At 42.6% G+C, this 13,017-nt stretch overlaps 1 protein-coding gene across 4 annotated transcripts in view; it reads left to right on the top strand.

Annotated features, from left to right (window-relative positions):
• Positions 1 to 13,017, top strand: part of MAP3K4 (mitogen-activated protein kinase kinase kinase 4) — a 66,909-nt gene that overhangs the window by 50,466 nt on the left and 3,426 nt on the right. For all 4 annotated transcript variants that reach the window (XM_063124466.1, XM_063124465.1, XM_063124468.1 and 1 more), the window contains 7 exons: positions 267 to 367; positions 2,603 to 2,683; positions 6,355 to 6,546; positions 8,311 to 8,381; positions 9,569 to 9,685; positions 10,379 to 10,538; positions 11,409 to 11,531. In XM_063124466.1, coding sequence (XP_062980536.1) covers positions 267 to 367; positions 2,603 to 2,683; positions 6,355 to 6,546; positions 8,311 to 8,381; positions 9,569 to 9,685; positions 10,379 to 10,538; positions 11,409 to 11,531 — 845 coding nt within the window. The remainder of the gene's footprint in view (positions 1 to 266; positions 368 to 2,602; positions 2,684 to 6,354; positions 6,547 to 8,310; positions 8,382 to 9,568; positions 9,686 to 10,378; positions 10,539 to 11,408; positions 11,532 to 13,017) is intronic.

Here is a 13,017-nt window from a genome sequence, read left to right as displayed (position 1 = left end):
TGTAAATCCAGCCTAATTTACATGCAATGGTTCCTTTGTATATTGCCAAATATTAGTAGCAGCCTTCCTAAAAAGAAAATGTGGTGAGATTCTTTGAGGATAGGTAAAATTTATAAAAGTTTCCTTTGCATTCCTAATATGTGGCTTTCGCTGGCATACTGGGTCATGGCTACTTCCATATTATTTTCCAATGCTGTGGCGCTTTAGAAAAGCAAGGAGTGGAAGTCCTAATTAATGTAGCAGTGGTGTGTGTTCTTTTTAAACAGGGGTTCAAGCGTCCCTGAAAATGATCGACTGGCTTCAATCGCCGCTGAACTGCAGTTTCGGTCATTAAGCCGCCACTCCAGTCCCACTGAAGAACGTGAAGGTGATGGCTGCTATCATTGTAACACTACGTTTATGCACACACACCCTTAAAGTAACTTGCCATTTTACTTTGAAATAATGTTCTGCCTAATTTTCAGTGGGGTATTCTCATTCCATAACGTGTATAGAGAACCTGATAGCTTAGAAACTACATGCTGTTTATGGTAGAAAATTCTCCAGAAGGTCTGAAAGATGTTGAAGCAGTTAAACTGTTCAGAATTTCATTTAATTTCATTCCTTTTATTTCTATACCAAGTTAAAAATTAAAAACCACATACAAGTTTAAAATTAAAAACCATTAAAATACATTATACGAAGTATGAAAACCATTTACATAAAGACATATAAACAGCATGCACAATAGACAACATAATATCTAAAAACATTTTTAAAATATAAAATAAATATATAACACTTTTTTTTTGCTTCTGGGCGATCTGTTTGGGGGCTTCTCATTTTGTTGGATTCTGTTTGCATGACTTATTCCCTTGGACACAAGCTTCCCAGACTTCAAGATTTGCAGTTAGATCAACACCCATAAAAGCTGTCTAACAACCAGTAAACTCATATGAGAAGCTGTAAACCTAGGGAGCCACCAGTTAATTAACTAACTGAGAGAACTCCTAATTAAAAAGGCTCTGGATGAAATCATAAAAGGCAAGACATGATGGAAACCAAATAGACTTCCTGAGGAGATTATATTTGTACAATAAATATAAGCACCACTATTGAGAAGGCTGTACATGATTACCTCAAATATTTTTTTGCAAGTAGATGGAAAAAAACCTCCCAGGCAATATTTTAATATGGGAAATTGCCCTTATTTGGATGACTTCAGTCTATGAAGTATATGACCAATCCAGAAATTGTTAGTTCTAGATTTATCTATTGCTCGTGTGTTTCAAGGCTCGCTACTTACAAAGGCAGCTGACCCTTCTCTTACATCTGGACAAAGAGAAATCAATCAATAAAGTGTCCATTGAAATACAATATTAAGCATAAGTATCCAAACCCAGCAGCGTATCGTAAAGAGGCAACGTCAGAGAGTCCTTCATAGTGTTACCAAGCACAGTTGTCTGAATGGCTTCACACAATTCTTCAGAAATCCATGGATGGTTTGGCCACAGATGCCCTAAACCAGTCCAGTAGATTCACACAAAAAGCAAAAACAAATCATAATCCCTCTCAGCACTGTCTAAGCAGTGACCAGCGACTGGACTCCTGCTGTGTAGAAGGTGCCAAATCCTGATCTGTAAAATCAATTCTGGCTCCTTCCAGACAGGTGTCTTTGCTCCTCCTCAACATGCAAAGTCGTTCCTGTCACAGACATCATCAGAAGTCTTTACTTCAATGATACATTCGCTTTTATATTCTTACAAACGTTTTTGGGCTTTTTTCCTACTTAATATACTCCATTAGATGGCAAACTCCTGAGGTCCAATCCATTACACATGAAAGGGAAATAGAACTGTTCAGGTTGATGCACCCTTTTGCGTTTAATTCAGACAATCATTTTACTTTTCATCTTTCTTTTAAATGGAACTTAGAACTAATAATTCACCATTTTACTATGTGCTTGTGCACAGTTACTTTTTTGTGTTGAGCCTGAAATTTTTGTAAAATGAATGTTGTATAGTACTGCCTATTCATTTTTTTACTAATTATTCCATTCATTTTAAATTCATTTAACCATGTTGAAAGAAGAAAGTAACTGGATTGGATCCAGAGGTCCCAAAGGGGACATGATTTTAAGTAAGCACCTCCCCAATCAGAAGTCTATGACATGTCCTGCAGTATTCCTGAGGGCCCTCTGACTGTCAAGAGTATCTTTTCAGAGGACGTTGGAACCTGCAGTGCAAAGCAAGGGGCAGGAAAGCCTTGTTCCACACGTGCTTCTGTAGGCCCAACCCATTGATTCCAGGGCCAGGAGTCCAGCATGAAGGACGCAAGAGCTGTTCCTAACAGCATTGCCCCCTTCTTTTACCTGGCCCAGCAGAGTAGGTGGTGCTATTCCACCCTCATAGTAACTACATAGATTGTGAACTCTTTAGGGCAGAGTTGCTCCATTTGTGTATGAATAGTATCTCCCATTGTGGATCCGTGGCAGCACCTTCATATCCTGACTAACCTCTCCGTATCGTAACATAAATAGGAACACTGCTGAACAACAGGTGAAAAATCAGTTTGCGGCTTGTTTTTGGTTCCATCAGTGTTTCATAGTATTTTGTTTCCATAGAGCCGTCTTATCCAAAAGGAGATTCAGGCGGATCAGCCCGAAGGAGTTGGGAGCTTCGGACTCTTATCAGTCAGACCAAAGGTAAAGATATGAGGCAGTTACTTTGTTAAGAATTGGGTTTTAAGTGACCATTAATAGTAGCACTGATTTTAGGAATTCTCTAAATACTAGTTGCTTTTCTTGTAAACTGTCACAAAACTATAACTTTCTCATCCTGAGTACTGGAACAAATCAGCACACTTAAATAATACTTCTTTTTGCCAGCTCAAACTGCTCAGTCTCAAAGAAGCCTATTCTGTGGCATCATAGGTTTCTCTTGAGGGCAAAGGCAAGACAAGTGCCTGTCCACACGAAACCTGAGGTGGTACAGCTGGCGCATAAGCAGCACACTGCCTCAGATTTACACGATGAAAGTTCAGCAGGATGCAAAAATGTCTAGCCTTTATCTAATCACATTGATGGCCTGAATTTAGAACAGGAATAGACAACCTTCAAACCCCGGACCTGATAAGGCCCACAGGCGTTCCCCATCCAGCTTTTCCCTGCTTTGCATTGAAAAAGAATCCCTTTCTCAGTGTTAATCAAGAGGAAGCATGGGTCATAGCTAGACGGGGCAAAATCCCGGGGCGATCCCTCGGATCGTCCCTGTGCATCCACATGACGCACAGGGGATCCCAGGATCAGGGAGGGATGATCCCTCCCTTGCCCCGGGATCTCACCCTACCCTTTGAGCCCGGTTTTTCCACGGTCGCAGGCTGAGCCCGAGACTGCGGAATGTGAGGCCGGGCGTAGCGGTTTGTCCTGGTTCCTCGTGAGGAGCCGGGAGCCGCGCACGGGGCGCAGAGCTCCTCAGGAGCACTGGGCCCATCACGGGGGGGGGGGGCAGGGAAAATAAGTTTTTTTTTAAAAAAACAAACACCTTACCTTTTGCGCACGAGGGCTCGTGCGCATCTTCCCCTTTAAAAACAAAACAAAATGGTGGGGCGCAATGCCTCTCCCTCTGAGGTTGTCACATGCTGCGTGTAAACAGAGGGGAGATTGTGTGATAAAACATCGCAAGATTTTCATCCCTCTGTCGTGCAATAACAGGTAGGTCTAGCTAAGGCCATGGTCTCTGATCAGCTGCTGATCAGAGGTAAGAACTTTTCCCTGTAGAACAGAGGGGGTGGGGCCCAGGATAAAAGCTTACTCATAAGTGAACATGATGGTCATGCTTGCTTCTGAGTAGGTAAACTTTTCTTTTTCCTAAAGCTTTTAAAACTTGATTTTGTTCTGACTTTATACTGTTAATTTTACCCTACCCAGTGCCTGTTTACCCTACCCTGTGCCTGTTTGCATTCTCTTCCCCTCCTTATTGTTTTATTATGATTTTATTAGAATGTAAGCCTATGCGGCAGGGTCTTGCTATTTACTGTTTTACTCTGTACAGCACCATGTACATTGATGGTGCTATATAAATAATAATAATAATAATAATAATAATAATAATAATAATAATAATATGCACAGGCTTGATATTTGGGATTCAGTCCTGCTTAGTTCTGAGTAAGTGTGCAGCAGCTTGTCCTCTATGTTTGTGAGTAGACATGCTGCTGATGCTTACTTTTGAGTAGACATACTTCCTACTAGGAATTGGTAACAATGGGATTGGATGGGGTGTGTGTGTGTTGAGCTCCACCCATCCCTGGAATGCAGCTCTGAGAGATTCTCCAAAATGGAATATGGCCTGCAGGTTAAAAGTGGCTCCCCACCTCTGATTTAAAGGGTAACAAGAGTTATCATCAGATCTGCCAAAAACATTGCCACTTACCACATCTTAAACACATAAGTAATGGTTTTATACACCTTGCTTGCTTTTTTGTCTAAATGTCCCCTTCTAACTGCAGCTGATACGTTAGGCAAATGCCTGGCAGTCGGGTGCATGACGCTGAATTATACTGAGTCAGACTATCTAAGCTAGTGCTTCCGATCCTGACTAGCACCAGCTCTTCAAGATTCCCTGTAAAGGTCTTTCCCACCCTGCTACCTAAGATCCCTTTAACTTAAGGTGGGGGGGAGTGAACCTAGGAGACCTGAGCAAAGCATCTGTTCTAACCACTTCCCCAGCTGATGTTCCCCAGGCAGGGTTGTAGCTCAACCACCTGTAGGACACCAGGTTGGGGAAGGGTGCTCTAAGCTAGAGCCCCTCTTTGATTAGTCCCGAGTACATGGATGGCCATCTGCATTCAGGATTGTAGGTAATGGGCAGAGGAGACACCTGCGCCAATTCACAGAGGTACACAATGTTCTTCTCCAGGTTATTCCCAGGCCCTGCAAGTCAGCTGCTGATCAGTCAACTTCAGCTCCTGCTATTTCACCTCCTAACCAACCCCGCTTTGATGTAGTCTGGGTTGGCTTTCTGTATGCCTTTATCATTCATTTATGTTCAGTTACAACTTGTTATGTAAAGATGGGAGCAACATTTCTTGAAGTTCAGGCAGCCATTGGGGTAAATTGATTGAATCCAGAATTTGTCTCCTGTGCAAATAAGGGGACCCTCCAAAATGATGTGGGAGGTGGAGCTGAGGAGGCTTTGGCAACGCTTGCCTCCCCCTTCTTCCAGCTATCGGAGCATGTGAGTGGAGTTCTGCTTAGGGAATGTTTCTCCTTGGAGAGAGGAAGCTGGATCCTACCTTTTGTGCCTTCCCTTGAGAAGGGATTATACTTATTTATTTATTGCATTTTTAGACCGCCCAATAGCCAAAGCTCCCTGGGCGGTTCACAAAAATTAAAACCATTCAAAGTATAAACCAAACAGTATAAAAACATGATATAAAATACAATATTAAAGCACAACCAGGATAAAATTATGTTCAAAATATGTTACCTTTCTCTCATAAAATAAGAAACGTTTTAATCAGTCAGCTTTAGCTCAACAAGTGACTTGAAGTAAGCTCATTACGTAGACGCATTGGGGCTGTCCACACAACACGCTAACCCACACTCAGTGGTTGACTGTGGGTTGTTTTGAATTGTAAATTGTTTGTTGAACTGTGGGTTATCGTGTTATCTGACTGCAGCCCGTTGGGGGCTTGTTAGCCATGCAGTGGGACTTATTTTTTTGAATAAGCCACTTGTGAATCCATGGAGCCTGTTCTCATCATCATGATGGGAAAAGAAGCCATCGTGGCTTCTTCCCCCCTCACCATGCGTGCCACAAACGCCATTTCCGTAACCCCCTGCAATGCCACATGGGTTGGCATGGCAACCAAACTTGGGGCATGGCATGGCAGGGGTGGCTTTGTATCCACCCTACAACCTCTACTAGTGGGTTGTAGGGTGGGTACGAAGCCACAACGTGCCAACCCATGCTGCATCACCGGGGATTATGGAAATGGTGGTTGTACACACAATGGTTGAGGGGAGAAGCCACAGTGGCTTCTTTCCCCATTGCAGTAGTCCAAACACAGTCATGGTTTGTTGTTGGGTTATTCAGAAGCCACCTTGGCTGTATTGTCCAGTGGAAAACATGTTGCATTCAGACAACACAGTAACCCTTAGTTTAACAAGCAACCCATGGTTCAAAACAACGCACACTCAACCACTGAGTGTGGGTTAGCGTGTTCTCTGCTGTACAACCCCATTCTGTAATGGATCCTTAATGACATTATATTCCATTTTAACAGCACAGGAGCAAGGCTGCAGTTTATCGGTAGTTCATGTTATGATAACCAAACTTGTTTGTGAAGTTGCCTTTTCCTCTTGGCTTCTAGACACTGCTTCCAGGCAGGGACCCATGGAAGCAGTTCAGAAATCTGTCATGGTGTTTGAAGAACAGCGGTACCTAGAAATGAGGCGGAAAAATATTATTGGCCAAGTCTGTGACACTCCTAAATCTTATGATAACGTCATGCATGTAGGCTTGAGAAAAGTGACCTTTAAGTGGCAGAGAGGAAACAAGATTGGTAAGTTCCTGGTACACTGTTGCGTGATAAATCTGGTTATCTTAAGAGATTTTTGCCTTGATCCAACTCTCATTGCATATCAGCATGATATATGCATGTTTCTAGTTAAGCTGGAACGAATGTGAGTTTGTACATGTGGAGGAGAAATGCAGCTTTTGGGTGCCGTCCAAATGTGGTTGTCGATCTAGAAAATGATCCTGATTTCCTTATCTGGAGCAGCATCTTTGCTTTTCATTATCAACCTGTGTATTTATAATAAAGCAATCAACCCTGCTTCTCTTTACACAGCTGTATGAACAGGTCAAATTTTATTTCTAAATGACCAGCAATAATTTGTACTCATGCAGCAACATGTTCCAAGCTTCCTTGTATTGTAACACAAAGAGCAACCCCCTCCCTGATGGAAAATAATCTTTGTGTAGGAGAAGAAATGTATAAGCATAACCTGATTTTCCATTTCTGCATAATTACAAGTAGGGATGTACAAATTGCTCCATATTCAGTCTGTATCATTTTGCATTTATTCCATCATAAGTCCATTCTGTCTTAATTTCTGCATCATTTCTGCAAATTCATTTTAAAATAACTGCACAAAAATCCACATTTATTTTCATATGGAGCTTTTATTTATTTTAAATTATTTTAGGCCTCCTTTAAAGGGTAGTCCCCCAACTTTCCCTCATACATGCATTTTGTATGCACCTTCCCCAAATATATGCAGTTTTGTGTATATCTTTCCCTAACACTCATTTTGTATCTCTCCATAATATCCGCATTTTTGTACAGAATATTTGAGAGGAAAACTGTTTTGCAAAATTTCGGGAAGTGTGGAATCTAAAGGTTAACTATGCTCCGATACGGAAAAATAAACTTGGAAGTGCGAATTTGGTCGGTTTACTTAAAAACTAGGGCTGTGTTCCACTTTGCTTTGATTCGTAGAAGCAGTAGCGGAGCGGCCTGATTTGCCTCCGCCAAAGGCGGAGCCGAATCAAGTCGGGGGAGCTGCGGATCGAGACGAAGCGGATCAAGACAAAAGCGGATCCTTCGCCTCGATCCGGAGCTCCAAAAAAAGGTAAGTGTGTGGGGGAGGGGGGCTCACCTGGCACCACCGCAGTCAGTGCTGCGACGGTGGCAGAGCCAGGTAAGGGGGGAGGGGGGCTTACCTGCCTCTGTCGCGGTCCGGCAGTGGCTTCAACTGAAGCCGCCACTGGACCGTGATGGAAGCAGGTAAGTGGAGGGGGGGGCTTACCTGGCTCCGCCGCCTCCGCCATAGTCTATACAGGCTGAGGCTGAATATGGACGAGAAGTACACCGGCTTGAAAAAGCATCTCAGCGAACTCTGTGTGCTAAAGGCTGAGCAGGTCCTCCTCGCAGAAGTACACAGCTCAAATATAAAGATTTTGAAAGCCTGTCGGAGTTCTACTGCCAAGACGTGGGATGTGGATAGGGGGGCGTGGAGCCTCCTCTGCCCGGGGGTTTGCCATATCGCTTTTTGAATTGTAGCCCCATTTTTCATTCCCTCCTGGCCTCTAGGGTGATCGCAGCTCCCAAGAAATCAATAAAAGACATAGAATGAAAAAAGGCAGAGTTCCACGTTGTTGTTGCGAATTTTAATTTTTGTACATTGTTTTTAAGTGTTTTTATCTTATATGAACTGCCCAGAGAGCTTCAGCTGTGAGGCGGTATACAAATGCAATAAATAAATAATAAATAATATAACGTGTTGTCTGAACTGAGCCTTCTACTTTTATTGTAATTCTGCAGGAGAAGGCCAGTATGGGAAAGTCTATACCTGTATCAGTGTTGACACCGGTGAATTGATGGCTATGAAAGAAGTAAGTACTGTGTTTGTAAAGCACAATTAATTTTGCTTTTAAAAATGGCTACTCCTTTTAATTTTATTTCTTATCCCCTGCCCTGAATCAATCAATCAACAGATCCCAGGGCAAGGTACAATATAAAACCACAACTCAGAATTAATAACCCGAGCAAATGAATCAAAATTGAGCTATAATCAATAAGACTTCAGACTGAATCACTCGGATCTTTATTTGGTGCCAAAGCAAACCAGCATCAGCACCGTCTGGGCTTCCAAGGGGAGAACATTCCATAAATGGCACCACATTCAACAAAGTGTGTGTGTCTCTCTCTCTCGTGTTGCCCCATAATGTACAGTTCCCAATAGTGGGATGCAGAGGAGAGCCCCCTGAGCAGATCTTCATTCTTGGGCAAGTGTATACAGGGAGAGGAACTTCCTTAAATATTGGGATTTCAAGACATTTAGGGCTTTAAATGTCATCACAAACAACTTGACCTCAGTCTGAAAGCGTGTTGGCAGCCAGTAGAGTTCCTTTAAACTGAGTGTGTTATGATTTCTATAAGCCGTTCCCAACAGCAATCTAGCTGCTGCATTCTGTAGTAGCTGCTAACTTCCATGTCATCCTCAAGGGTGGCCCCACACAGAGCGTATTGCAGTAATCCCAGTAAGTGGGACTCCCTTCTTGATACCTCAGGAATTGCCTCCTCCAGTATCAACCTTCCTTCCTCCTAATATCAAAATGAGAGTCCTTTCCTGTGTCCTCCTTGGGGAGGAAAAGTGGCTGATGGTAACAAGAGATAGGGCCTTCTAAGTGGTTGCACCAAGAATGAAGAACAGTTTGTCCTGTGAAACATGGGATTCCCTCTCTATTTTGCTGGTTGATGAAGTCATTTTTATTCTGGCAGGTCCTTGCTTACTTCCTTTGTTGTGTTTTGTCTGTTGCATGTGCCTCTGTTACATTTCTATTAAATGCATTGGCTTATATGATTTGGTGATTTTAAGCTGTTATAGGCTGCCCTTAGTAGTATGTATAGGCACTAGAAGGGCAAAATGGGAATGTCTATCTAAATAAAGACAATTGACTTTGAATCCTCTTTGCTGTCCTGTTACTGGAAGTATCTAGGTTGCTTTTCTCCCATTTGTTTTGCTGTTTTATGCTTGGTGTTAGCAACCGTATTCAAGAAGAACTACTACTTTTTGCAGATAAGATTTCAACCAAATGATCACAAAACAATCAAAGAAACTGCAGACGAGCTGAAAATTTTTGAAGGCATTAAGCACCCTAACCTGGTTCGGTACTTTGGTGTAGAGCTCCATAGGGTAAGCAAATATTGGTCACGGATACGAATAGGTTAAACCTACCAATTATAATCAGCTTAATTAACAGGAATGAACATAATCTTCATTCCCTGCTTTATGTTACAAATTAAATGTCACATTGCATTTCATCATATCTCTTGTGTGCATTACCTGTGGTAGTTGCTGATGGGTGACTTTCTTTAGAATGATATTTGCTACTTAACGGCCAAACTACATGTGAAGTGGGAGATTTGTGATCTGATTTCCCAACATCTTTTTATTTGTTATGGTGGGCGCGGAGTTGGATTCAGGATGAGCAAGGATTCATCATTTCCCCCTGCAAGGGGTGAGTGGGAAACACAAATGCAACATTGAGTATCCATATTGTTTTTCTTCTCTCTGCAGTTAATAGTAGCTTGGAGTGAGTAGCAACTTGTTCTCCTCTTATGTTAGTTACAGCAGTTCCAACTTTTGTTCTGTTATAAGTAGTAACCATATTCATGATCTGTTACAGCAAATAGTTGCCCTATTTTCCCAATGTAAGCTGCTGTCTATAGAGAACAGTTCTGATATCAAGTGCGCTTCAGGGTATAAATACACTATATACAAAAACACAATTCATTGGTTCCTGGAACATGCGTGTTTGAAAGATTCATATCCTACATATTGAAGATGCAACAAGACCAAGTGATGCTGTTTGCTCCCGAACTACAGGAAGAAATGTACATCTTCATGGAATACTGTGATGAGGGAACTCTGGAGGAAGTGTCACGACTGGGCCTCCAGGAACATGTCATTAGGCTTTACACGAAGCAGATCACAACAGCCATCAATGTGCTGCATGAACATGGTATAGTGCATCGGGACATCAAAGGTAAAAAGGCTCTTGCACTATTTAGATGATTTTTTTTTTTGCCCTGAACCGATCTGCAGAGTTGCATTTAAAACCAAATACAAAGATGAACTTTCAGAACACAAGAGAACATGAGAATTAAGTCACACAAAAGCCACAAATTATCTCAAATAACGTGCTATGTCAGTATCAGCCTTCTCCATTTCTCCTGTCAGAGTTTAATGCTTCCAGAAGGTAATTCTGACTGTTTCTTTTCTGGAGCCAAAATGCTCCATTGGCGGTGGTTTGCCCAGAGGTGAGCTGCTGCCAAGATTGCACCTGGCTGATGTCAAGGGTGCTTGGAGTAATCTAGAACATGGGTGCTTGGATTAACTAGAATGTGTATTCAGATATGTGGAAGAGGGATTGTTGTTAGAGGTTATGATAGCACATAGGGCAGAAGGCGATCTTTAAAGGCACATATGGCATGAGTTCTTTAGAATTTTAGACTTCAGACCCATCCTGGTGATGGAAAATGTCAGTAATTTGGTGGATGTTGATGTTTACTATCAATTACTAATGGGCAGCTCCCTCCCTGTGTTTGTGGAGTGCTGGAGCACTGGGTGAGAGGCAAGGCTCAGGCAAATGAGTCAAGGCATGGGTGAAGACCCTCCCATAATCACGTGCAACACTGTTAGATCTAAAATTAAGTCTTTGAGTTTCCATAGGTTTGTATGTGAACGTGCTGGGTTGCCTAGCTCTCCTGACCAGGAATGTAAACTTTTTGTATATCTCTAATTAAAGATCAATTTGTTAATCCAGGCTGATCGATCTGTAATAAATGGCCTTCTTTGAGCTTAAAATCATATCTACTTTCCAGTTAGGAATCAGTCACTTTCTTTTTTCCTGCAGGAGCAAACATCTTTCTTACCTCGTCAGGGCTGATTAAGCTAGGAGACTTTGGCTGTTCAGTAAAATTAAAGAATAATACACAGACAATGCCTGGCGAGGTGAACAGTACTCTGGGGACTGCAGGTAAGACATCCCAGTTAAGTTTCTTTGTGTGTAGCGCTCACTAGTGATCATTGAAATAGTCTACTGTAGACCATTATTGTACTATGGGAATGTGAGCTCTGATCCCCACACAGGCACCCATATACTCCCCTCTCGTCAATAAGACACAGCTTCCTCTGTGTGTGTGTGTGTGTGTGTGTGACTTAGCGGCATCTCAAATGAAAAGAGCTGCCTGTGTCTGCAAGTGATCTATGGGGGCATCTTGAATGGATTTAGACTGGTCTCGGGGGGGGGGGGGAAGGGAAGAGAAAAATGCTTAAAAGTCTCAGAGGATTAAACTACAATGAAGCTTAGACAAATGCTTCCTACTCAGCATTGGGTGGCAACGCTACGTGGATCTATTATTACAGGTCACAAAATGAAAGCGACTCAGAGGTATGCACACTTCCGACAATTCCAATTATTATTTAAATTGCCTGAAGTGTGCATGCCTCTGAGTTGCTTTACAATGAGGCCTTTAAACCCTGTCTGTCTTTGAAAATTATACAGGATATTTTACCCCACTTATTCAAGGGCCCATGTTTGTACATGCATGTAGTGGTATCCTCTGGCTGAAAGTGTCCTCACTCTCTTCCCCCTGTCCTCATGCAAGGGTCTTCTTGTATCCCCCGCTAACCTCTTCTGCAGATTTAACCTGCATGAAAAAACATAATGCCAGGGAATGTGAGGGATTTGTCTAGAGCTCTCATACATAGCCCTGGGAGGGTATGTATGGTCAAGTCTGTGGAGTGAACCTGGACACAGCCCTCTTGAGCACCTTGATAATTCTATTAAAAGCATGGCAACAATTGTTATGCCATTGTTAGCTCACTAGTGGGTGCAAGAGACTTTTCTCCCACACACAAAATATGCACCAAATGTGCATGATGATCCTGTCATGGTGGCTAAATAGTACCAGAACTGGAAAGGGATGTAAGAGAGTTTCCAGAACTTCTACAGAGCAGTGCCTTGGAGACTGAGGTGCGAATTGGGAAGTTCCTGGTTCAGATATCACCTCTGCCATGAATTCAGTACGTGGCTTTAGGCAAGGTTCCCTCTCTTCATTATATATCAAGTTTATCTTAATGAAATAAGGCTATGCTCCCTGTGGCCCGCCTAACCTGCAGGGCTCATATCCAGTTTTCCCTGCAGCCCAGCTCATCAGCAGTCATGATTGGGAGGTACGGGGGAGGCTTCCCTCTTTCCCCAGTGACCCCAAAGCAGCTGAGACAGCTGCTTTGCCATCACTACTGGCGGCATGGAAAGTGGTTGCTGGGGTGGGTGGGTGGATGCCTTCAGCCTCTTCCCTTTCCCAGTGACCTGGAAGCTGCTGGAGAATTGATCATCCAGAAAGCATTTTTTTTATTTACAATTGCATTTATATCCTGCCTTTCTCCCTTCAAGGAACTCAAGGCGGTGTACATAATCTTCCTCTCCATTTTATCCTCAAAACAACAAGCCTGTGAGG

This window comes from Elgaria multicarinata, chromosome 4 (assembly GCF_023053635.1).
Source record: "Elgaria multicarinata webbii isolate HBS135686 ecotype San Diego chromosome 4, rElgMul1.1.pri, whole genome shotgun sequence".
In the NCBI taxonomy this organism is placed as follows: Eukaryota; Metazoa; Chordata; class Lepidosauria; order Squamata; family Anguidae; genus Elgaria; species Elgaria multicarinata.
Note: the sequence above shows the minus strand (reverse complement) of the source record. Positions and strands in the feature narration are given on the sequence as shown.